General features: G+C 39.8%; 1 protein-coding gene across 6 annotated transcripts in view; it reads left to right on the top strand.

Moving 5' to 3' along the window:
- The window catches only part of NARS2 (asparaginyl-tRNA synthetase 2, mitochondrial), a 147,102-nt gene that overhangs the window by 11,652 nt on the left and 108,358 nt on the right, over positions 1 to 27,092 (top strand). For 4 of the 6 annotated variants that reach the window (XM_054524864.2, XM_024255810.3, XM_024255811.3 and 1 more), the window contains one exon: positions 8,438 to 8,518. Coding sequence is in view for 4 of the 6 variants with exons in the window: in XM_024255810.3 (XP_024111578.1) it covers positions 8,438 to 8,518 (81 nt within the window). In the remaining 2 variants the exon portion in view is untranslated. Of the gene's footprint in view, positions 1 to 6,039; positions 6,129 to 8,437; positions 8,519 to 27,092 lie in introns of those variants that run through there. The other 2 variants (XM_063711308.1, XM_063711310.1) reach the window with 2 other exon arrangements.

The raw sequence follows: 27,092 nt of genomic DNA, 5'->3' as shown, positions 1-27,092 counted from the left end.
TCACTTGAGGTCAGGAGTTCGAGACCAACCTAACTAACATGATGAAACCCAATCTCTACTAAAAATACAAAACGGCCGGGCATGGTGGCAGGTGCCTGTAATCCCAGCTACTCAGGAGGCTGAGGCAAGAGAGTTGCTTGAACCCGGGAGGCGGAGGTTGCAGTGAGCTGCGATTGCGCCACTGCACTCCAGCCTGGGCGACAAGAGCTTGACTCTTATCTCAAAAAAAAAAAAAAAAAATTCCAGGTATAAATTTTTGCCTCCCCGAAAACATAACTAATAGCTTAATGTTGATTGGAAGGCTTACTGATAATGTAAATAGTTGAGTAACGCATATTTTTTATTTCACAAAAAGTACAAAGTTTTCTCACTTGCTGGCATAGCTGTAGCAACAGTTTCACGATTTCCTTATTTTTTCGTAAGAAAAAATTTCGTAAGTGGTCTTTATGCTGGATTTGTCTTGAAATGGCAGGCAGCTGCAGACCTCAATCTGCAGTACATATTAAGAAATTAAACTTTTATGTCTAATGTCGTGACTTTTCTCCACTTCTTGGGAGTACTTCTAGCCTCACTCGTAGTACTTCGTATGAGTCCCATGGTGTTAATTAAGGTTTACGGTATTGCACTAAAACTGATGAAAAATAATGCGAGAACTACAAGAGATTGCTTTTTACTGCAACACACAATTTACTGAGAGATGAACTGCTCATGAGATGATTAGCATCAGAGGGTGTTTTAAGTGGATACTTGTACCACTTGAGCTCACTATAGTAGCTATGAAATTATTGTACATACTGTATATAACTACTTTTATGCATTTATGATTTAATACTGCACTTTTACGTTTGTTTACATTTCTCTCCACTGCAAATGGTGCCCTGTATGGTCTGTGTTTGTGTAAGTTTTGATAAATTTTAACATATTGTAAAAGATTTGTGTGTATTTATGGTAGTAAATAACATATACAAATGTCTACATGTATTTTATGCATCTGTGGCATACTTTTTTCTTAATTTAAAAAATATTTCTAGGCTATGCTGTTCATCTGCAAACTTTTTCACATTGCTGCAAATCTCCAAAAAGTTTCCCGATATATTTATTGAGAAAAATCCATGTCTAAGTAGACCCATGCAGTTTAAATCTATCTTGTTGAAGGGTCAAATGTATTTGTATCTTTATATTTTAAAGTGCATTTCTTGTTGGCAGCATATAGTTAGAGCTTGCTTTTTATACCCAGTCTGATAATCAATCTCTCTCTCTTAATTTGGGTGTTTAGATCATATACATTTAATGTGAATATTGACATGGTTTTGTTCGAGTCATCTTGCTGTTTTCATTTCTAATTGTCCTATCTGTTCTTTGTTCTCTCTTTTCTCTTTTTTTTTCCGCATTTTGCATTATTTCTTAATTCTTACCTTCTTTGTTTTCCTCTTAACTATAGCTCTGTTTTGTTATTTTAGTGGCTGCTTTAGGGTTTATAGTATACATCTTTAACTTCAGTTGATGTTTCACCACCTAACATATAATGTAATAACCTTATAATATATACTTATATTTCTTTCCTCCTTTATGTTATTTTTGGCTACGCATTTTACTTTTATATATGTTATAAATCCTGTGATTCATCATTGTTATTCAGGCAATCACTTATCTTTTAAAGAGATTTAAATAATACAATCTTATATATTTACCTATGTAGTTATTATTTTTGGGGCCTTAATTTAGATTTCATATCTGGATGTTTGGTTTGGGCTGTTCGTTTGTTTTAAATAAAGACAAGGTCTCACAATGTTGCCCAGGCTGGTCTCCAACTCCTAGCCTCAAGCGATCTTCCCGCCTTGGCCTCCCAAAGTGCTCATTACAGGCATGAGCCACTGCGCCTGGCCTAGGCTGTTTTTTATGTCTTTTGTGTCTAGTTAACATTTCAAACGTGGAGTTGTAGTTTTAATAACTGTTTAAAAACAGTTGTGTCTTTTTCTCCTGATGTTAACATGTCTGTTAATTATGGGTTAGTTTTGATTGGTCTCTTCATTATGGGTTATGGTTTCTTGACTCTGCGTGACCTAGCTTTGGGTGCCAGACATTGTGAATTTTACCTTGTTGGGTGCTGTGGGTTTGCACACAGATATTGATATCGCTTTGATCCTTTAAGGTCTTGCTTATGTGATTTGTTAAGCAGGTCTGTAGCAGTGCTCAGTCTAGTACTATTTATTCCTCACTGAGGCAAAGCCTTCCTTAGGTCCCGACCTACAGCCTTGGGAATGATGAGTTTTTCTAGTTTGTGGAACAGGTATTGTTTCCAGCCAGCATGTGAGCACTGGGCAGTTTTCTCTAATCTTTTTAGATGGTTCTTTCCCTAGCATTGGATAGTTTCCTCACACAAATGCACTGATCTACCTAATACTACAGGGTGGCCCTCTGCAGCTCTCTCCTCTCTGATATTCTAGCGTATGAACTCTAGCCACTTGGGTCTCTCCAGACTCTGAGTTGTGTCTCTTCAACTCAGGGAGTCTGCTGGGCTCTGCCTTACTTTTTCCCCTTCCCTGTGCTGTGGCCTGGAAGATCTCAAGGTAGTAAGTTGGTCTACTGGTAGGGGTTTACCATGTTTGTTTCCCATCTCAGAGAGAGATGGCTTTTGTTGCCTGATATCTGTTGTCTTGAAAACTGTTGTTTCATGGGGTTTGCTTTTTATTGTTACTGTTTTTGTTGTTGTTTTACAGTGTTTTTGGTTGTTTCCTGTTTCTCCATCTTGGTCATAGATCTATATTTTGTACAAAGTAAGCACTAATTTTAAAGAGTTACTGGTGTTGATCAAGTAGGTCTATCTAATGACTAAAGACATTTTGTCTCATTTAGCTTTGCTTCTTAACCATTTCCCTCTACCTGGGAAAGCCACAGTTTAATGTGGTTGACAAGTTGCTAAGGTGAAGGGACCTTCTCTCCCTGTGGATGGGAGGGCCCCAAAGGCAAGGAGTGATCCAACAGATAGTTTATTGTTATTCCACGTGGTTTTGTGAGGCTTCCTGTGGTACTTCTCCAGATCTACCTAATTTGCAGAGGTTGTGTAATAGTGGATATAGCCTTCCCTTGGGCTTTATCCAAATTCACAGAGCCCCAGTCTCGCCAAGAAAGTTCTTGCCCCTTGAAAAAGCTCCTTCAGATTAACTTTTGGTCAAAGAGCTAAAGAACATCATGGCTTTAAGGCATATGCTTTTGATAAAACAAAGGAAAATAAATCAAATTATGTAATGTTATCCCATTATAGTTTGTAGGGGTCCAGTTGCACATGCAGTCAGAAACTTTGCTATGCAGCTTCCATGTGGATTTTCAGTAGTGCTTGAACCGCACAATCATAAAAATACCTTTTTGTTTTTTAACCACATGGCTTCAACAGCTGATGAAGTATTAGTTCTGAAGGTTTTGTAGGCTTTTGGCCACTAGGTGGTGGTATTGACAAGTAGACTACACACTCTATACATTGATTACTTGAAACTTTTAGAGATATGTAAACAATTAAAAAATAAGACAAGCTAAAAAAAATTGAAATAAAAAAATGAAGTAGTCAGGGTGCAGTGGTTCATGTCTGTAATCCCAGCACTTGGGGAGGCTGAGGCAGGAGGATCCGTTGAGCCCAGGAGTTGGGACCAGCCTAGGCAACATAGTGAGACTTGGTCTCTAGTAAAAATAATTAGCCAGGCATGGTGGCATGTGCCCATAGTCCCACCTACTCAGGAAGCTGAGGCAGGAGGATCACTTGAGCCCAGGAGGTGGAGGCTGCAGTGATCTGTGTTTACGCCACTGAACTCCAGCCTGGGAAGGAGAGTGAGATCTTGTCTTAAAAATAATATTACTGGGCACAGTGGCTCACACCTGTAATCCTAGCACTTTAGGAGGCCGAGGCAGGCAGATTGCCAGAGTTCAGGAGTTCAAGACCAGCCCTGGCAACACGGTGAAACCCTGTCTTTACTAAAATACAAAAAAATTAGCTGGCTATGGTGGCATGTGCCTGTAGTTCCAGCTACTCGGCAGGCTGAGGTAGAAGAATTGATTGAACCTGGGAGGCGGAGGTTGCAGTGAGTAGAGACTGCGCCACTGCACTCCAGCCTGGGCAACAGAGTGAGATTCCATCTCAATAATAATAATAATAATACTATGTGTGTGTGTGTGCGTGTGCGTGCATGTGTGTGTGTGCGTGTGTGTGTGTGCGTGTGTGTGTATATATATATCTATTTTTTTTTTTTTTTTTGATACAGAGTTCACTCTGTTGCCCAGGCTGGAGTGCAGAGGCGTGATCTTGGCTCACTGCAACCTCCGCCTCCTGGGTTCAAGCGATTCTCCTCCCACAACCTCCCAGGTAGCTAGGACTACAGGTGTGTGCCACCATACCCAGCTAATTTTTGTATTTTTAGTAGAGACAGGGTTTCAGTATGTTGGCCAGGCTGGTCTAACTCCTGACCTCAGGTGATCCACCCACCTCAGCCTCCCGAAGTGCTGGGATTGCGGGCATGAGCCACCGCACCTGGCCAAAAATTATTAAAATGAAATTTGAAAAACATTCATGGCCGGGCGCTGTGGCTTACACCTGAAATCTCAGCACTTTGGGAGGCCGAGGCAGGCAGATCACGAGGTCAAGAGATCGAGACCATCCTGGCCAACATGGTGAAACCCCGTCTCTATTAAAAATACAAAAATTAGCTGGGCATGGTGGTGCGTGCCTGTAGTCCCAGCTACTTGGGAGGTTGAGGCAGGAGAATCACTTGAACCCGGGAGGCGGAGGTTGCAGTGAACCGAGATTGCGCCACTGCACTCCGGCCTGGTGACAGAGTGAGACTGTGTCTCAAAAAAAAAAAAAAAAATTCAAGTGGTTGGAAATAACTTGAATTTTAGCACCATTCGTGATAGAGTAGTTACAAAAATAGACAGTTTTTGAGTAGTAATAAATTCACTTAGTATTTATAAAGATCTGGAGAGTATAATTCTGTTACCTACCTTTATGTGTGATAGTTATCTACCTTTATGTGTGATACTTAGGATTAGTTGTTTAAAGAAGCCTTTCTGCAGTACTATAAGGCATATTAAGTAACAGTTATATGTTACCTAGTATTTTGTAGTGTTTCTTTGATCTGTTACTTTGGGTTTGCTAAAAGATGTTAAGCCTCCAAATAAAAAATTTTCGTAAGTTTCAGTTTTGTTAATTAAAATATAGAAATGTGGGGAAAAAATAGAAACTTGAACAGTACTTTTAAGTTAAGACACTTTAAGGATTTAAGGTTATTTCTTGGTTTGAGTATGAAAAATATTTTTTGTATAACCTTGTTTGCTCATAAAACTGACATACTTGTTATGTACTAAAACTTGGCTATTTAGAATCCTCAAGGAATGAGTCATTCAGAAAAGCCAAGTTTCTGAAATAACTGAGGAATTTTCTCTTTAGGCACCAACTTTTTCTAAATTCCAGTAGAAGTGTTCCTAAAATGGATTACTTACTTTCCCCTCTTCCTCAGTGAGCCAGTGGAAAAGATTCTGCTCTTTCTCAGTGAGTCGAGGTTCTTCCTGTGAGTATCAGGGATTGTTCTCCTCTGTATGGCAGCGTTTTCAAAGCCTGCCACTGACTATGTGAAGTATTTCTGTTGTTGTTGTTTTGAGATGAAGTCTCATACTGTTGTCTGGGCCGGAGTGCAGTGGTGCAGTCATGGCTTACTGCCACCTTAATCCCCCAGGCCCAAGTGATCCTCCTACCTCAGCCTCCCAAGTAGCTGGGACTATAGGCATGCACCACTGTGCCTGGCTAGTTTTTTTACATGTATTTTTTGTAGAGATGGGATCTCGCTGTGTTGCCTAAGCTGGTCTTGAACTCCTAGGCCCAAGCAATCCTGCCTGGACCAACCAAAGTGCTAGGGTCCAGATGTGAGCCACTGTGCCCCAGCCTATGTGGAGTATTCTTTACCTTTGTGTAGAATGTCTCCATATTGATATGCCTTTGAGTTCCTGTGACTGCTGTTTATGTTTGTTTGTTTGTTTGTTTGTTTCTGACAGAGTCTCGCCATGTCACCCAGGCTAGAGCACAGTGGCATGATCTCGGCTCACTGCAACCTCTGCCTCAGCCTCCTGAGTATCTGGGACTACAGGTGTGCACTACCACACGGGGCTAATTTTTGTATTTTTTAGTAGAAACTGGGTTTTACCATGTTGGTCAGGCTGGTCTCAAGCTCCTGACCTTAGGTGATTCACCTGCCTCAGCCCCCAAAGTGCTGGGATTACAGGCGTGAGACACTGCGCCTGGCCTCTTTATGGAATTTTAAAATCTCTTCTTGCTGTCACTTTGTGTTGTCTATGGCCTGCCTGTGGCTAGCAGTTCCTTTCACGTTTCCTTTTTTGTTGATTCTGATTAAATGATAGTTATTTCAGTTACACGTGAAAGAAAAAGATAATCTATTAGTCTTCTCTTACTGATGTATATGGGCCGTAATGTATGAACTTTATAATTTTGGGATACTCAGAGCCTTATAAAATATCTGATTTTAGAATGTGTATTAAAATATTTAGATACTTGGAGGTGATGGGTGGAATCTGAAAAATTGGGTGAAAGTGTTTGCTTTTATTTTTGGCCACTTCTCTGGCTTTCGTGTCTCTACTTAGGAACCCCTTTGCTGTGGGACAGTATAAATAAGTGACACTGGAAACCTATTTGAGGCACATACTGACAATACTTAAGCACTCCTTGCTATTTACTTTCCTTTTATTCTTTTTACTCCCCCACCCACTTTCACTTTTTTGGACTTTGTTTGCACGGCTGTATTATTCTTCCTTTGTACTCTCTCCTTTATTAGCGTTTGGTAACGTTAGGAACTTTGATAAGCCTTGCTAGCAGTTTTAAAGCAGCGAAAGCTGCTGGGCCCATTTGTAATGTTCAGCATTAGTTAAGTATTAAAAATAATTCCCACTAGGTGTGTGATTTAAAAAAAAAATCTCGGTTATTTTCATAAGATTTACCGTGCTGTTTCTTGTGGCATTTGACCAGTTCTAACTTGGGCAATCATGTTTAGCCGTTAAATTTTCTCCTCTGTCTCCACCTCCCCTTCCCCACCCTCGTTTCCTTTGGATTTTTCACTTCCTTTCTTTGTTTACTGCACTCATGTTCATAGTTGCCTACATTCATGTGGAAGAAATGTTTTATGTCCATGATTCTTGGCTCCTAGGAGATAAAAATTTTATGCAGTAATGTTATTGATCAGATTTTATTGGTTTTCTATAATGTGCTCTGTGCAGCGCCTCTGGGCATGTCGCTGTCAGATTAAGTGTACATTTTAATACTTTCTGAGACTGCTAATTTAGAGCTTGAATATTTAATCAGTTCACATCATAAGGCAAGTTGTTGACTGAATACTTTGTATTATAGCCAGAATACTTGAATTTGAGAAGGATCATATTCGGGAGGTCCCTAGTAATGCATAGAGACAATCTACACTCCACCAAACTTGGCAGAGATATGTATGTAAGAATTTATTGTATTGATTCCAAGGCCAAAATTTTGCATTAAGCATGTACTATCCTACATTTCTATTATAAATTCACTTTTCGTTACCTGCAGTCCCACCCTGCAAACATCTACACTGTGTGTAACCTTTTGCTTACATCCATAGTCAAAACGAAAGAAGCATAACCTTGAAGTTGCTGACTAGCAACAGCTTTTGTGGTTCACTAATGGAAATAGTCTCAGACTTTTGTTCGGAAGGGCTGCAATTGGGGACCTCTGTAATGGATGGATTTGCTGCTGCTCAGAAGAATATTCCTTCAGGCAAAGGAAGTACACTGCCTGTGCCATGTGGAGTCCATTGTGCCATCAGTTTAATGACAGAGACCTCCTAAAGATCATTTCTGCCTTTTTTTGCTGTTTGTTTATTCAGTCTCTATTTGTCTACTTTTTCTCCTTTTTTGGTAGTTCATTACAATTGAGGTCATATTTCAAGATAAGTTTATACTGATCGCTTTGTATTCCTCTAGCAACGTGGGCAGCATCATTATGCATTAGCCTAGAGTGTGCATATGTGTTTGTTAAATCACCACCAAAATGTTAGAGAAATGGGAAGAGAATATAGTACTAAAGAGAGAGCATGAAGACCTAGGTTCTAGTGCTGGCTCAGCCACTGACTAATTGTGTAACTTGTGGAAAGTCACTAAATCTGTCTGGGCCTTAACTTCCTTATCTTTGAAATGAAGAGGTTGGACTAGTTAATGTCTAAGTGTGTTCCTGAATTAAAATTATTTGTGCCCCTGTGGGTAGTTAAAACACTCAACTGATTTTCAATAGTCTTAATATTTAGGGGGGATTTGATACAGCATTTGCTTCGTGTGCCATTTTAATACTGTAAGAGGATGTGTATTCTTGCAATTGTTGAATGTGCAAATATCCTGAAACGGTGGTTTTCTTTTTCAGGACAGTGGCTTTGTACATATTCATACTCCAATAATCACATCCAATGACTCTGAGGGAGCTGGAGAACTTTTTCAACTTGAAGTAAGTTTTGCTTCCCATCTTGAGGGGTACATTGCTGTTTAATAATTTTCATTTGAGGGTTTGAAATTTAATAATAGTTTTGTGGACAGAAGACTACGAGCAGCACCTGAAATTGTCAATAAAAATCCTTGAAAAACTTACATAGACAATTCAAACCAGTCTGATTTCCTGTACTGCCAGCACTACATTGTGACAGATAAGAATGAATTTTTTTTTTTTTTTTTTTTTTTTGAGACGGAGTCTCACTCTGTGGCCAGGCTGGAGTGCAGTGGCGTGATCTTGGCTCACTGCAACCTCCGCCTCTACGGTTCAAGCGATTCTCTTGCCTCAGCCTCCCGAGTAGCTGGGACTACAGGTGCCCGCCACCAGGCCCAGCTAATTTTTGTATTTTTAGTAGAGACGGGGTTTCTCTGTGTTAGTCAGGATGGTCTCGATCTCTGGATCTTGTAATCCACCTGCCTTGGCCTCCCAGAGTGCTGGGATTACAGGCGTGAACCACCACACCTGGCCAGGAGTGAATTTTTAATTTAGCACTCTATTTACTTTTCTTAAGTTACTATGAATTGCTGAACTAGAGAAATTTGAAGAGGTAAATGAGGATTTTAAGCTCTCTCTTACGCAGATTCAATTCACAGTTAATATTTGTGGACGTAAGTCATATTTTAAAATATAAATAAAAATAGAAGAGTATACCTGTGAATATCATTTTCTTTGTCAAAGTCTTTAAAAAATACATTTTTTCATAAGAATGATTTATGTTTTGTTCATCCCATGAAGGCTCTTACATTTGTCTAGCAATCATTTTTTGAGTTCCTAGTGTATGCCAGGCATTATCAGCCTGGCCTTACTGCAGATATTTTTTAAGTTATCAGTTTTTCTTATTGGAGGCAGTCGAAAGCCTTGCATTTACCAGTTTGATAGCTGTTTAAAATCATTAGCTGGTTGTATAATAATGGACAGAGAGAATGGTATGATCATGAGTGGTACTTTGGTGGTACTTTTATTTGTTTACTGATTTATCTTTAAGATGTCAGGATTCTTGTTTATATATTTGGTTGATTCTATCAAATGACAAAATTTGTATGTAACCGCTTTCTCCGGTTCAGTGCTTTTTGACTCTTAATAATGGTGCTTTATATTATTGAACAAAGTAGTCTCTAGGAGAAGTTGTCCTGATATGTTGAAGTCATTCAGAATGATAATCAAATGCTGTCTTCATTATACATGACTGGAAGAATTCTTGATGTTGATTAGCATTCTGCAAAAAGCAGAATAAAAATGCCTTGTTGAACATTTACAGTGGGGGTATTAGCATCTGTGTATATGAGTTCAAAGAAGGCAGCAGGTGACAAAATAACCATATGTAGATTCTGGAAAACATTCTCTTCTAGGTGTTTATTTTCTCTTTGCACTTTAATTTTCTGCATAGTGAAGCCAAGAATTACTGTAAATACATTTCTAAATCCCTTAGTCTAAACCACTGAATATTCAATAAATGGCTGGGAAAAAAGGTATAATTTAAAGGAGTCTTTACAAATAAAAAGGAATTGTTAAAGAGACCCAAATGAAAAAAGTAAAAAAGTTTTTAATGTGCGTAAATAAAGATACATTTGGAGATAACTGCATTGCTACCAGGGAAATCCCATAAGCAGCTCTGAGTGATTGTATATATATAAGATATAAGATATATATATAAGATATATATACATATTTTATATATATGATATATATACATATTTTATATATATAAGATATATATACATATTTTTTATATATATATATATATATATCTTGACCTCTAAATAACCTAAGACAAGTTATCAGATAAGTGTGAATAAAGAGGAAGAGGAAAAAAATGTATTTCTGAAGCTAAACAAATGAGAAGTGTACTATGTTCATATTATTTCAGAGCCAGGGAAAGGAATTTGTGGGATTGAATTTGCCCATGCAGAATACCAGAAAGAGAAACTCTTGAATTCATTGATCCTAGGCTCCTACAGTCAGGATCTAGCTCAGGTTTCAGCTGATCTGCGCTATCTGGCTTTTATGCTGTGTTGACCTACTGTCTTTGTTGCTTTCAGAAGTTCAACTACAAAGACTTGTCTTCTGTCCCTGCCAACCCTCTATCCTTTGAAAGCAGAGCTCCTCCTTAACCCACCTCACATACTTCACTTCCAAGATTCATTGTGTTGAATTCCTCCTGGCTGCCTGTAGAAGCATAAGAATTTGAATTTTGGTACCCCTTTTAGGAGGAGGTGGGCTTTCATATTTAAATTCTTGCTTCTCGTAATGGTGCACATTTTTTCTCTGACAGAAATGAAGTGTCGTTAAGTACTGCATTTAAAGATAAGAGGGCAGCTTTAAGAGGTCACCTTGAAAAAACACAGTAAGAACGTGCACTTCTAATATTCTGTTGAGAAGTGAATGCATGCCCTATCATTTTACTTTTCCTTTCCCTCATCTCCGTTTCCTGCTTTGATATTTGTTAAGGTTTGGGGACTACTGAATACATTGTAAGAAGTTTCCTTCAAGGCATTTGTTTGTTATTAACGGACATTTGGTGCCATCTGTGTTCAAGATGCTATGCTATAAAGATGTAGTTGAGGTTCTATCCTGTCAAGCCAGTAAGTTGGCAGGAGTTGATAAGGGAAGGAGCATGCTTTTCATTCACTCTTGATGTTACTTATCCTACAAAATTGCTTGTTTGTACACGTTTTCCTCTTTGTCCTAAGGCCCTGGCTGAGTTCCCAAAATTAGGTTTGGTCTTTATAATTTGGAAGAATTAGTTTGTCTTTGAGGAGATAAAAGAGATTAAGGCAAGAATTGTAGGTTGTGGCTGTCAAAGACAAAATTACTACAAATTTAGTTTAAAGATCTTAATTGACTTTCATTTGCCATTCAAGAATCAGGCAGCACTTCTTTCTATAAAATAGAAGAGGCTAGTTTTATAGATGGAAAAAGGCTGAGGAAAGCAGAAACAAAAATCAAAAAGCAATTGATCTTTACAAAGTTATTTTTCTTGTGAAGGTTAAAGCAAAGGGGACTTCCTTATGCTGGCTAAAATTGTTCTCTTTGGTGATGTGGCTGTTATTCCTCTTCTGACTTCTCAGAAGGTAATATAAAGATCTCAGTTTTGGCTTGGTGGCGATGCACGACTGTATACAGTTCCATGGTTTTCAGTATAACTAGAAGTTGATGGGAAATAAGGTGGAATTGCTTTATGTATACATTTGAGGATATAGTGTTACCAGTTATAAGTGGTATGGAATCTAGAAGAAAATGAGGTTGGTCAGTGAGTATTGACTTGGTCAGAAAAACCTTCAAAATGAATATGTGACCTGACTGTACCTTAGGGAGAATATTCCAGGTAAGAGCAATAATGTAAGAAGAATCAGATAATTAAAATGAGGCGTAGACAATATACATTCTTCATGTCTTCACGTGGCACCTACTCTAAAACCAACCACATAATTGGACATAAAACAATCTTCAACAAATGTAAAAGAACTGAAAGCATACCAAACACACTCTCAGACCACAGCACAATAAAATAGAAGTCAAAACAAAAGCATTCAAAATCATATGATTACAGGGAAACTAAACAACATGATCCTGAATAACCTTTGGGTGAATAATGAATTTAAGACAGACATCAAAAAGTTTTTTGAAAATAATGAGAACAAAGATACAACGTACCAGAATCTCTGGGACACAAGTAAGGCAGTGTTCAGAGGGAAAATCATAGCCCTAAACGCCCACATCAAAAAGTTAGAAAGCTCTCAAATTAACAACCTAACTTCACAACGGAAATAGTTAGAGAAGCAAGAACAGATCAACCCCAAAGCTAGCAGAAGATGAGAAATAACAAAAATCAGAGCTGAACTGAAGGAAGCTGAGACACAAAAAAACATTCAAAATATCAGCAAATCCAGGAGTTGGTTTTTTGAAAAAAATTGATGATAGGCCACTAGCTAGACTAATTAGGAAGAGAGACGATCAAATAAACACAATTAGAAATGACAAAGAGAATGACCCCACAGACATAAACAACCATCAGAAACTACTACGAACACCTCTAAATTGCTGGAAACATACACCCTCTGAAGACTGAGCCAGGAAAACATTGATTCTCTGAACAGACCAATAACAAACTCTAAAACTGAATAAGTAATAAATAGCCTACCAACTAAAAAAGCCCAGGACCTGATGGATTCATAGCTGAGTTCTACCAGATGTACAATGAAGAGCTGGTGCCATTCCAACAGTAACTTCCAAAAAATTATGGAGGGGGGACTTCTTCTCAACTCATTCTGTGAGACCAGCATCATCTTGATACCAAAACCTGGGAGAGACACAACAAAAAAAGAAAATATCAGGCTAGTAACCTTGATGAACATTGATGCAGAAATCCTCAACAAAATGCTTGCAAACTGAATCCAGCAGCACATCAGAAATTTAATCCACCATGAAGTAGGCTTCATTGCTGGGATGCAAGATTGCTTCAGCATACAAAAATCAATCAGAGTGATTCATCACATAAATAGAACTAAAGACAAAAACCACATGATTGTCTCAGTAGATGCAGAAAAGGCTTTTGATATAATTCAACATCTCGTTAAAAACTCTCAATAAACTAGATATTGAAGGAACATACCTGTAAATAATAGCCGTCTATGACAAACCCACAGCCAACATTATACCAAATGGGCAAAAGCTGGAAGCATTCCCCTTGGAAATCAGTAGAAGACAAGGATGCCCTCACCACTTCTCTTCAACATAGTATTGGAAGTCCTAGCCACAGCAGTCAGGCAAGATAAATAAAGGGCATCTAAATAGGAAGAGAGGAAGTCAAACTATGTCCATTCACGGACAACATGATTCTATATCTAGAGAACCCCATAGCCTCGGCCCAAAAGCTCCTTCAGCTGATAAATAACTTGAGCAAAGTTGCAGGATACAAAATCGGTATACAAAAATCACCCTGATTCCTATACACCAACAACAACCAAACTGAGAGCCAAAGCAGAAAGTCAGTCCCATTCACAGTTGACACACACACACACACACACACACACCCCCCCCAGGAATACAGCTAACCAGGGAGGTGAAAGAGCTCTACATGAGAATTATAAAACACTGCTCAAAGAAATCAGAGAAGATACAAACAAATGGAAAAATATCCCATGCTCATGGGTAGGAAGAATCAGTATCATTAAAGTGGCTATACTACCCAAAGCAAATTACAGATTCAATGTTGTTCATATCAAACTACCAACAACATTCCTCACAGAACTAGAAAAAATTATTTTAACGTTTATATGGAACCAAAAAAGAACCCAGATAGCCAAGGCAATCCTAAGCAAAAAGAACAAAGCTGGAAGAATCACGTTACCCAACTGTATAACACGGCTCCACTCCCAAAACAGTGTGGTACTGGTGCAAAAACAGGCACATAGACCAATGGAACAAAATAAAGAGCCCAGAAATAAGGCCGCACATCTATGACAATCTGATCTTCCCCAAAGCTGACAAAAACAAGCAATGAGGAAAAGACTCCCTATTTAATAAATGGTGCTGGGACAACTGGCTAGCCACATGCAGATGATTGAAGCTGGACCTCTTCCTTACATCATGTACAAAAACCAACTCAAGATGGATTAAAGAGGCTTAAATGTAAAACCCAAAACTAAAAACCCTGGAAGACAACCTAGGCAATACCATCCTGGCAGAGATTTCATGACAGACATCAAAAGCAATTAAAAGCAAAAATTGACAAATTGGATCTAATTAAACTTAAGAGCTCTGCACAGCAAAAGAAACTGTCAACAGAATAAACAGACAACCTACAGAATGGAAGAAAATATTTGCAAATTATGCGTCTGACAAAGGTCTAATATTCAGGATCTATAAGGAACTTACTTAGAAGAGAAAAACGACCCCATTAAAAAGTGGGCAAATGGCTAGGCATGGTGGTTCACGCCTATAATCCCAGCACTTTGGGAGGCCGAGGTGGATGGATCACTTGAGGTCAGGAGTTCGAGACCAGCCTGGCCAACACGGTGAAACGCTTTCTCTACTAAAAATACAAACATTAGCCGGGCGTGGTGGCACATGCCTGTAATCCCAGCTACTCAGGAGGCTGAAGCAGAAGAATCGCTTGAACCCGGGAGGTGCAGGTTGCAGTGAGCTGAGATCATGCCACTGCACTCTAGCCTGGGTAACAGAGCGAGACTTTGTCTCAAAAAAGAGAAAAAAAGGAGGGTGCAAAGGACATGAACAGACACTTGTTAGAAGACATGCTTGAGGCCAAAAAGCAAAAAAAAGCTCAATATCACTGATCATTAGAGAAATGCAAATCAAAACCACAGTGAGATACCATCTCACACCAGTCAGTGGCGATAATTAAAAAATAAAAAAATAACAGTGCTGGCCAGGTTACAGAGAAAAGGGAAACCCTTATATGCTGTTGGAGGGAGTATAAATTAGTTCAACCATTGTGGAAAGCAGTATGGTGATTTCTCAAAGAGCTAAAAGCAGAACTACCATTTGACCTGGCAGCCCCATTACTGGGTATATACCTGGAGGAATATAAAGCATTTTATTATTGTGAACTCCAAAATTGACAAGTCTCATTCAATTTAGGAAGTTGATTTTCCCAAAGTTGAGGATGCGTGCCTGTGACACAACCTCAGGAGGCCCTGACAACATGTGCCCAAGGTGGTCCGAGTACAGCTTGGTTTTATACATTTTAGGGAGACATGAGACATCAATCAATATACATAAGATGAACATTGGTTCGATCCAGAAAGGTGGGAGAACTCGAAGTGGGGAGGGGGCTTCCAGGTCATAGGTAGATAAGAGACTAGTGGTTGCATTCTTACTGAGTTTCTGATTAGCCTCACCAAAGGAGGCAATCAAATATGCATTTATCTCAGTGAGCAGAGGGATGACTTTGAATAGAATGAGAGGCAGTTTGCCCAAGCAGTTCCCGGCTTGACTTTTCCCTTTAGCTTGGTGATTTTGGGGCCCAAGATGTATTTTCCTTTCACACCATAAAGACACATGCACGTGAATGTTCATTGCCTCACTGTTCACAATAGCAAAGATACGGAGTCAACCTAAGTGCCCATCAGTGACAGACTGGATAAAGAAAATGTGATACACATACACCATAGAATATTACGCAGCCATAAAAAGGAATGAGATCATGTCTTGAGGGAACATGGATGGAACTGGAGGCTGTCATCCTTAGCAAACTAATGCAGGAACAGAAAACTAAATACCGCATGTTCTCACTTGTAAGTGGGAGCTAAATGATAAGAACTTATGAACACAGAGAAAGAAACAACAGACACTGGTGTCTTCCTGAGGGGGGAGGATGGAAGGAGGGAGAAGAGCAGAAAAGATAACTGTTGGGTACCGAGCTTAATACCTGGGTGATGTAATATGTACAACAAACTCCCATGACACATGTTTGTGTAACAGACCTTCACATGTATCCCCAAACCTAAAATATAAAATAAAATGAAGTGTAGGGGTTTTTATTAGACTCTGGGTGGAGAGATACATGAGAAGGTTCATATTGGTGAATCATAGGATATAAAGTTGGATAGCTTTAGGAATGAGATGGAGCAGGGTTGTTTTTGGTGGGGTTTTTTTTGTTTTTTTTTGGAGACGAAGTCTCGCTCTTGTTCCCCAGGCTGGAGTGCAGTGGCGCAATCTCGGCTCACTGCAACCTCCACCTCCCAGGTTAAAGCAATTCTCCTGCCTCAGCCTCCCGAATAGCTGGGATTACAGGCGCCTGCCACCACGCCCGGCTAATTTTTGTATTTTTAGTAGAGACGGGATTTCACCATCTTGGCCAGGCTGGTCTCACTCAGGTGATCCGCCCGCCTTGGCCTCCCAGAGTGCTGGGATTATAGGAATGAGCCACCGTGCCCGGCCTGGAGCAGGGATTTTTTAAAACTATTTTATTGGAACATATCTCACATACCATAAAATATGAAAGTGTAGTCATGTGCCACATAGCAACATTGCAGTCAGTGACAGATCACATATACCATGGTGATCCCATAAGATTATAATACTGTATTTTTACTGTACCAATTCCATATTTAGATACGTTTACATACACACACGCTTACCATTGTGTTACAGTTGCCAAAGTATTCAGTAGTATCAGTAACGTGTTATACAGGTTTGTAGCCTGGGGGTAGTAGGCTATACCCCATCTGTGCGTAAATAGACTCCGTGATGTTCGTACAACAGTGAAATTACCTAGTGATGCATTTCTCAGAACATGTCCGCCTCGGGCTATGCACAACTGTATATAGTTCCATGGTTTTCAGTATGTTCTCAGGGTTATACAGCCAATCACCACGATCTAATTTGAGGACATTTTTATCACCCCAAAAATAAACTGTACCCAGTAGCAGCCCCTTGCCATTCCCACCCTTAGCTCTAGGTAACCACAAATCTGCTTTCTGTGGATTTGCCTCTTCTGAAACTTTTCATATAAATGGGATCGTACAATGTATGGTCTTTTGTGTTTGGCTTCTTTTACTTATAAAGTATTGTATGTATCAGTACTTCATTCCTTTTTATATCAAGCTGGTCCCTTTTGTGGCTGTATCATGTTTTGTTTATTGATTTATCACTTGATGGACATTTGTATTGTTTCTACATAACCTTTAACCTGTTTCACTATGAATAATGCTGCTATGAACATTTTGGAAAAGTTTTTGTGTGGATGAATTTATGATTTAATTTCTCTTGGGTAGAATTTCTGGGTCATGTTGTAAACCTTAAGTTCAACATTTTAAAAAACTGCCAAGCTATTTTTCGAAGTGGCGGCGGCATTTTGAGGCTTCTCCTTTCCCTGCATCCTAGCCTACGTTTGTTATTTTCGGTTTCTTTGATTATAATCATACTAATGGGTGTAAAGTGGCATATTATTGTGGCTTTGATTTGCATTTCCCTAATGACTATCAAAAGACAAAATTACAACAAATTTTTTAAAATTGAAATTTCTTCATTTAACAATTCTAGAATGGGCTAACGCTTCATTCTGTAAAATAGAATGTATTCTGATGAGCTGACCTGAGGTTTTATAGACAGAAAATGACTGAAGGAAATATAAACAAAGAACAAGAAGTGTATTGGTCACTTTAAAGTTACTTTCCTTGTAAGGCGCAAGATGGGAACAGAGAAACAGAACAATAGGAAAGTAACTGATTGGTTAACATTAGGTCACTTCAGGTTACATTTTGTTGGAAGGTTTAAAGGTGGAGGGAACTTTGTTATCATGCTGATTGAAAGTGGCCTGCTTGAGAAATTCAGCCATCTCCCTCTCCTGATTTCTAGGAATGCCAGATAACTCAGTTTCAGTTTGATGGTATGGAACTTTAGTGTGAGTGACTCCATTACTGCACTACGCCTAGTGCAGTAGCTTAGCCCAAAACAATGCCTTATTTAACACGACTAAGGATGTTGGACATCTTTTATGTGCATATTGACCATTTATTTCTCTTCTTTGGAAAAATGCCTATTTAAGTCTTTTGCCCATTTTTTAATTGGGTTGTCTTTTTGTTTTGGGCCTGTAGGAGGTATTTTATATATTCTAGATACAAGTCTTGCCCCTCTCCTCCCTCCCACCCCCTACCAGTGTGAAGCCTCTGATGCTGCCACTCAGGGGGAATAGCCTTGAGTATGCCCACGATAAGGATGGCACTGGTTTTGGTAGAGCTTTCTTTGGCTGTCTTTTCCCCTGACCACACCCACCTCTTAAGCTCCATTACTTGCAGACTGATTGTGCTATTGTTTTCAACGTCTGGAGCGTAAATTGCTTCACAAACTGATCCAATCAAATTTATACTCCTTTGTGGACACAGTTTTCAAGGGCAGCGTTTGAGTTTGTTCTGACCCCAAAAGGGCTCTTCCCAGCTGTTTCTGTTTCTTTCCAGCATACTAGGAAATCTACAGTTTAGCCTTTATCACCAGTGAATCTTTCAATCTGCCTTTCATCACAACCACCACTATTCTGGAGAACACCCTTCAGTTTGGACTTTTACATACTTTGTTGCAATGAAGTCAGTTCCTTTGGTTAAAGATTTGGAGCTCTGTTTTATGGCCTGCTTCTTTGCCCAGTCAATGTTGGAGTCAGGTTCCAGTGCTGGCAGAAGGGACAATGGGTCATTCTCACTACAAGACCTCCTGATTTAGGAGCTGAGTGTTCAGTGGAGCAAGAGGCAGCAGCCCAGGTTTCTTGGCTTGTCTCTCCTGGCATGGAACCCCCACCCCAGGATCTGGGGCAAAAGCAGTCAGGACCCTAGTGTTCTCAGCAGCACCATGCCCAAGGTGGAGCCTCCATCCCCCAAGTGGGGCTGGGCTTGAAGAAGGGAGGCTCCACCTCTCAGCCACACTTGCCCAGAACTTAGCCTCAGCTACAGGTAGCTGTGAGAAGGGGGAGAAATGCCTGCATGCTGCCCCTCTGGCTAGAGCCCTGTGATCTTGGCTGTAATTGGGGGGTAGAGTTTCTGTCATGCCAAGCTGTGAGGGGAAAGGAGGAAGAGGGCTCTGTTTCAGACATTACAGACTCTCCTTGTCCTCACCGAGCTTTAGTAGATTTTTTTGAATAGATGTTTCTTCATTTGCTGTATACCCTTAAGACGATTTCTAGAGACTTTAAATGGTTGGATTAAAAAAAAAATTTTTTTTTAAATAACGTTTACGCATTTCACTGAGGAATGGGTCTGAGGAGCTCCCCACACTGTCATGTCAGAAGGGAAGAGGAAAAACAGGTTAGTCACCTCTTGGCTACTTTTTACCACCACGATCCTCAATTTCCTCTCTGGTAAAATGTGAAGAACACTATTCTTATAGGTTGTAAGGATTAAGTGAAATGACATATATGAAAACTTCATGTTGCTAATCCAAAATAGGTAAAACAGTGTGCAGAAGCAGGCTGATATAAGCACTAGCATTTCTCTTCTGTAAACTGTTGTGCGTTCTAGAAATGGTAACACAAAGTTACTAGACCTCAGAAATTCTAGTGCTTATACATTTTTATGACTAAGTTGTTTATGGCACACATCATTTTGGTTGTGCTGGATGGTTTCACTTTTTGATTACTCTTACCTATTTTCTTCTAAACTTTTTTAGATGGTATGTGGGCCAACCCATGTCAAACCTCTTCTCAAAACAACTTTTTTCTAGCTAATACCAATACCTCCCTTGTTCCAACTCCTGTTAAACTTGTATTCAGTTGCTATAGCTGGTTTTATTTTTTGTTTTTGAGTCACAGTTTTGCTGTCACCCAGGCTGGAGTGCATGCACTTGCACTGTCGCCGCTCACTGCAACCTCAAACTCCTGGGCTCAAGCAATCCTCCCACCTCAGCCTCCTGTGTAGCTGGGACTGCAGGCACACACCACCACACCTGGCTAATTTAATTTTTAGTAGAGACAAGGTCATTATGTTGCCCAGGCTGGTCTCAAACTCTTGGACTCAAGCGATCCTCCAATCTCAGCCTCCCAAAATGCTGGAATTACAGGCATGAACCACCGTGCCTGGCCTACTATAGCCTGTTTTAACATTCAGTTGTTCATCAATGGTTTCTTACTTACCAGTTTTGGTTCCCTGTGTAGATGGTAAGTTCCTTTCAGGGAAGACCTGTGGCCTCCACACTACCTGGAACACTTAAATACTTATTATTATTTTCTAACGGCTATTTTAGTTTTGTAGAACTTTCAGCCTTAAGACTAGTCTAGTCATACGTTCATAAATAACATAATGATCTTCATGTTTATTAGCTACCACACCCAGCTAATTTTTGTATTTTTAGTAGAGTCGGAGTTTCACCATTTTGGCTGATCTCAAACTCCTGACCTCAGGTGATCCACCTGCCTCAGCCTCACAAAATGCTGGGATTACAGGCATGAGCCACCATGCCTGGCTTATGCCTGCTTTGTTCATTTTGTTCATTTATCAGTACCTCTTACTGCTTCTGCCTCATTCTTTTAAAAGTATGTGCTGTTTCAGTGTATCAATACATGTATTTCAGTGTATTTAACCTATTCTTTTACCGATGGAGAATTAATTGGCTTTTTTTTTTTCCTGTTACATGCTAGTATGCACAAGTTAGTATTGGGTCCTGTGTTGAGAATTTTGAATGAAAATTTGTTTTTTAAATTAAAATGAGCTGGTTCTCAAGAAATGTACAGTTTCTGAGTTCTTTTTTTTTTTCTTTTAGCTCAAGTGATCCTCCCACTTTAGCCTCCCAGGTAGCTGGTAGCTAGTACTATGGGTGTGCACCACCACACCTGGCTAATTTTTAAATTTTTTATGGATACAGGGTCTTGCTATGTTGTCCAGGCTGTTCTCTAATTCCTGGGCTCAAGCAGTCCTCCCGCCACAGCCTCCCGAAGTGCTGAGATGACAGGCATGAGCCACCATACCCAGCCACGAAATGTATAGTGTTTATCCAGAAGATAAAGCTAACATGTGAAATTGTAGACAGAATAATTAAATGTTTAATTGGCTTTTACCTTTTTTAAGGGTAATTATACAGAATATACAGAATTGTTGCATCAAGTAGTGCTTCACTTTTTATAAGTGCTCTAGGAGAGATTTCTGACAAGGAAAAACTAGGTACGGAAGTGATCAGAGATGTCCACAGGACAAAGCAATGTGTATGATCCTTGTTTATAGTTCCGTCTTTGATTTTTGTTCCAACTTTGTCATTTTCTACTTCCACAATTATCCAGATTCATACCAGGTACCTTTCAGAAAGGCAAATTGGTAAGATTGGGGCAGAGTGACCTATAGTGAGAAGCAAGGAGATATAGTGAATTATTGATGTATATCACTTACCTAATGCAATAATTTATCCCTTTTATCAATTAATATTAATTGACTGCATGACGTGTGCTGGAGGAAAAGTGGTGAACACAGAATCTCTTTCCTTGTTGAATGTATATCCTTGTAGAAGAGGAGACAATAAATCTAAAAGTAAAATAGAGAATATGTTAAGTATTGTGGTAACTGTCCAAAGATAGCTGCCTAGTGCACTGTGCTTCCCAGTACCCACATCTTTCTGTTGTCCTCACCCACAGTTAAAGAGTGGGCTGGTTCTGTGTAATCAGTAGGACATGGTGGAAATGAAATATCCTTGCCATTGGTTTTTTGGAATGGCTCTAGGGGAAGCCAGCATCTGTATAAGAGGTACTGCGCCACTGTGAGACCTCAGACTGTTTGTGTGGGAAGGCTGCATGGTAAGACAGAGATGCCTGGCTATGCTTCAGCTGTTTCAGCCATCCCAGCTAAGGCACCAGACTTGTGATTAAGGAGGTCATCTTGGATATCTAGCTGAGTCTAGCCTTCACATGACTCCAGTGCCAGCAGCCATTTGACTGAAACCACGTGAGAGACTGCATACAAGAACCACTCAGCTGAAGCCAGGCAACCCATAGAATTGTGAAAGATAGCAGTAGATTATCATTTTAAGCCGCTAAATTTTAGGATGATTTGTTACTCACCAATAGATAATCAGAACAGATGGTGATTTGTATTGCGAAGAAAAGTAAATTGGGAAAAAGGTTAGGGAGAGAGAGATTCTAGTTTAAATTGGATGGTCAAGGAAAGCTTTACTGAAAAGATGTTCAAAAAGCATGAGTGGACCAGGTGTGGTGGCTCACACCTGTAATCCCAGCACGTTGGGAGGCCAAGGCAGGCATATATATCACTTGAGGCTGGGAGTTCGAAACCAGCCTGGCCAATATGACAGAACCCCATCTCCCATCTGTACTAAAAATACAAAAATTAGCTGGCCACAGTGGCGCATGCACAACTGCAATCCCAGCTATTTGGGAGGCTGAGGCACAAGAATTGCTTAAATCCAGGTGGCGGAGGTTGCAGTGAGCCGAGATCACACCACTGCACTACGGTCTGGGTGACAGAGCAAGACTCTGTCTCAAAAAAAAAAAAAAAGGGAAAAGCATGACAGACATATGGGAGTAAGTAATGTTGATACCTGGGAAAGAACATTTCAGTCAGAAGGAACAGCAAGTACAAAGATTCTGTGGCTGGAGCAGCCTCAGGTTTTCAAGAAACAATCATGAAGGCAGGTATGGATCGAGCATAGGAAAGAGAGGAAGATTAGTGGAAACTGAGGTTAGGCATAGAGGTTGGGAGTAGGTGCGAATTATATATGTTAGTGATGTTCATCTTATGAGGTGTAACACTTTTGTAAAAGAGAATTTTAATAACTTCTTTCCCAAATATAGATAATATGTATAATGAAATATAGATGATATAAACTTTTTATACACTTAATTTGAAAAATATAGTGCTTCCAACTTAATATAAAAAGGAAAAGTAATATAATTAGTGTATTTTATTATGTAAATACTGTGGTCTAGAAGAATGTAAGTAGCCTTTATATAGAGATATAAAGAACTGCTGACTTTGACCACTATAAATTAGGACTTAAACAGGTGTGTTATATTGGTGACTCACATATCATGAACAGTTTGCTATTCGTGATGAGAATACTGGAGTGCAGTGGCGCGATCTCACCTCACTGCAACCTCTGCCTCCCGGGTTCAAGCAATTCTTCTGCCTCAGCCTCCTGAGTAGCTGAGATTACAGGCGCCCGCCACCACGCCCAGCTAATTTTCTGTATCTTTTTTTTTTTTTTTTTGAGACAGAGTCTTGCTCTATTGCCCAGGCTGGAGTGCAGTGGCGCGATCTTGGCTTACTGCAAACTCTGCCTCCCAGGTTCTTGCCATTCTCCTGCCTCAGCCTCCCGAGTAGCTGGGACTACAGGCACCCACCACCGTGCCTGGCTAATTTTTTGTATTTTTAGTAGAGATGGGGTTTCACCGTGTTAGCCAGGATGGTCTCGATCTCCTGACCTCAGGTGATCTGCCTGCTTCAGCCTCCCAAGTGCTGGGATTACAGGCATGAGCTACTGCGCTCAGCCAGTAACTCATTCTTGATAAGAGTTCCGCATCAAAGTATTAGCTTTCCCTTGATTTACATGGAAGATGCATTCTGGAAAATTCAGAGCATATTAAAATAATACAATTTACCTAATGCACTAACATGAACGTTCCATGGCATATTTGAAACTTGGGGTAGTACCCACTAAATTTCAGTAGCTCTCCCCAGTTATGACAACCAGAAACATTCCCTCTAAAAGGACTTTTTAGGCCATTATAAGAATGTTGGCTGTGAGTCTTTGGAGAGTTATAAGCAAAGGAGTAACAAATCACTTATATTTTAATGAGATCATTCTGGCCGCTATATGGAGATTAAATCAGGGAGAGGTACAGAAGAAGAGAAACCAGTTAAAAGTCTAATGCTGTATTTTAGGTGGACAGATAGTGATTTACACAGGAGTTGAAATTGTACATCCTGAAATGTGGTGGGATTCTGGAGAGAGAGAGAGAGAGTTTTTTGTTTGTTTGTTTGTTTGTTTGTTTTTGAGACAGAGTCTTACTCTGTTGCCAGGCTGGAGTGCAGTGGCACAATCTTGGCTCCACCTCCCGGGTTCAAGCGATTCTCCTGCCTCAGCCTCCCGAGTAGCTGGGACTACAGGTGCGTGCCACCACGCCCAGCTAATTTTTGTATTTTTAGTAGAGATGGGGTTTCACCATGTCGGCCAGGATGGTCTCGATCTCTTGACCTCGTGATCTGCCCACCTTGGCCTCCCAGAGTGCTGGGATTACAGCCATGAGCCTCTCTGCCTGGCCGGATTCTGAATATATTTAGAAAGTAACTTACGCATCTTGGATCTTGGTACCAGGGTACATTTTTTTTGTTTTTGTTATATCTGTTCCTGCTGTGTATTTTCCCAGAAGTGATTATGTTGAATAGTTCACCTCTGCTAGACTTTTGAACTTTTAATATAGAGAGAATTATTTTTTATCTACAAATGGTTATTTCCATTGCTAATTAAAAGTAGAAAAGTAGAGTTTCCTCTTTTTTAAAAACATGAACTTTCATGTTGCTAGTTTGGACATTAGAATTCAATTAAGTAATCATAAATGAAAAGAAAATGTCAGCTTCATAAACACTGGAAAGCTTTTTGAGTTTATACTCTTTAGGGCCAATACTATCTAATTATTTGGGGAAATTGGTTTTTGTTGGAAATTAGACATTTATTTTATGCATGCCATCTTTGAAGGAAGCATTCCATGGCATTGTTGACTTCAAGAGATACTTTGATCTCAAAAAATGATGTGAATCCCTTTTGGATAATCTTTGGATAGCATCAAAATCGTGACTTTTATATGAGTATGCTTTATAATGGCTTATTCTTTTTTTTTTTTTTTTTTTTTGACACGTAGTTTTGCTCTGTTGCCCAGGCTAGAGTGCAGTGGCACCATCTCAGCCCACTGCAACCTCTGCCTCCCGGGTTCAAGCAGTTCTCGTGCCTCAGCCTCCCAAGTAGCTGGGGTTACAGGTACCGACCACCATACTTGGCTAACTTAGTCTTGATTACCACAGCCAGAGGTAAAGGGCAACCAAGCCCTTCTGTTCCAGTTATCAATAACTTACTTCCTCCTTGCAGCAACTGCAAGAAAGTATATTTTGTTGGGGGGGTTTGTTTTGACCCAAGGTCTTGCTCTGTCGCCCTGTTTGGAGTGCAGTGATGAGCCAGCGATCATGGCTGTCTGCAGCCTTGACCTCCTGAGCTCAAGTTATCCACCCACTCCAGCCTCTAGAGTTACTAAAACTACAGGTGTGCACCACCACACCCAGCCAATTTTTAAAGTAGAGTCAGGGTCTCACTATGTTGCTCAGGCTGGTCTTGAACTCCTGGTCTCAAGCAATCCTCCTGCCTCCACCCCGCCCTTCGGCTGGGATTTATAAGAATTTATTGAGTACCTGCTGTGTTTAGTGGTAGTCAAGTCCTTTGTGTGGATACGTGGTTTGGAGACTTAACTCTGGAGCATAGGTATCCCTTCTCACAGAAGTCCTAGTTAACGGACTAGGATCATATCTTATCATATTCATCTTTAAAGCCCCAATCTGACAATGAATAAGCCAAAATTAATATTTTTCAAGCAATAGTGAAAAAAAGTTTGGTTCATTTTTCACTGACCCCTTTACATTTAGGAATAAGTTTGCTGTTTTGCAATTATGCATTTGTGTTTATCTCCTGTAAAAGAAAAATAAGGCAGCATTGTATATTCACTTTCTATTTTGCCTCAACCTTACCCTCTAATATTAGACTCCACGCGTCTTTTCTTGATTCTTTCTTTCTCAGACTGCTCAGCAGGAAAACAGACTGTTTACAAACAGTCTGACTTAATAACTTCCTTTCCTGATGATCAAATAGTTGCTAAAATGAAACTTTTCTCAGGGCCGAGTGGGTGTTCTAGTTAGTGGGTGTTCTGGAATGTAAATGAACCCTTATTTTAAGAAAGATTATTTTTATACTAGCAGTTCTGTGTACACCAAGATACACATTTGTAGCAAGTGGAAAGTATGGAAACATAAACTGGACTTATTGGAAATTTTTAGATTAGTGGAAGACCTACATATATGGCTTGTTAATAGGAAAATCCCAAAACTAACATAACCGGCAAAATAGAATGCAGTTTATTGAGCCTGTTTCCCTTGGCTTTAGTTTTTACGTATGAGATGCAGTCTAATGGCATGCAGAACAATTTCTGCAGCAATGATAGCAACTGCATTTGAGATACAGCTTGATAGGGATCATGAAACTACCAACCCACAAATCTTTGGAGACTGTATGACAGATTTAGTTCCTATGATTGATTGGTTGGTTGGTTGATTGATTTTAGAGGCAGAGTCTTACTCTGTCACCTAGGCTGGAGTGCAGTGGTATGATCATAACTCATTGACCTCAAACTCCTGGACTCAAGTGATCCTCCTGCTTCAGCCTCCCGAGTAGCTGGAATTACAGGCAGCCTCCACTACACCTGGCTTGTTTTATGTTATATGATCAGCATTTCATACTTGGGAGAGACTAATATTAAAAGCATTTTAATCCAAAGCTTTATTTCAACACTACAGGATAAAAAAATGGGAGAGCTGGGCACAGTGGTATATGCCTGTAGTCCCATCGGAAGGCAGAGGTGAGAGGATCACTTGAGCCCAGGAGTTCAAGACCAGCCTGGGCAACATAGCAAGACCTTATCTCCAAAAAAAAAAAAAAAGAAAAGTGACAAGACTTATTGGAAAGGTGATTGTACTAGAAGCTGAGAAACCTGGATTCTACAACTGATCTTACCAAAAAGTAGTTGTATATAACATTTATTCTAACATTTGACATTTAACATTTTTAAGCTTTAGCATCTTTTACAAGAGGGAAGTTGAATTAAAAATTTTTTTTTTTTTTGAGATGGAGTTTCACTCTTGTCACTCAGGCTGGAGTACAATAGTGCAGTCTCAGCTTACAACAACCTCTGCCTCCTAGAGTCAAGCGAGTGTCATGACTCAGCCTCCCAAGTAGCTGGGAATACAGGTGTGCACCACCACGCCTGGCTAATTTTTGTATTTTTAGTAGAGATGGGGTTTCACCATGTTGACCAGGCTGGTCTCGA

This window comes from Pongo abelii, chromosome 9 (genome assembly GCF_028885655.2).
Source record: "Pongo abelii isolate AG06213 chromosome 9, NHGRI_mPonAbe1-v2.0_pri, whole genome shotgun sequence".
NCBI lineage: Eukaryota > Metazoa > Chordata > Mammalia > Primates > Hominidae > Pongo > Pongo abelii.
The sequence above is the reverse complement of the archived record's forward strand: the minus strand, read 5'-3'. Positions and strand labels throughout refer to the sequence as shown.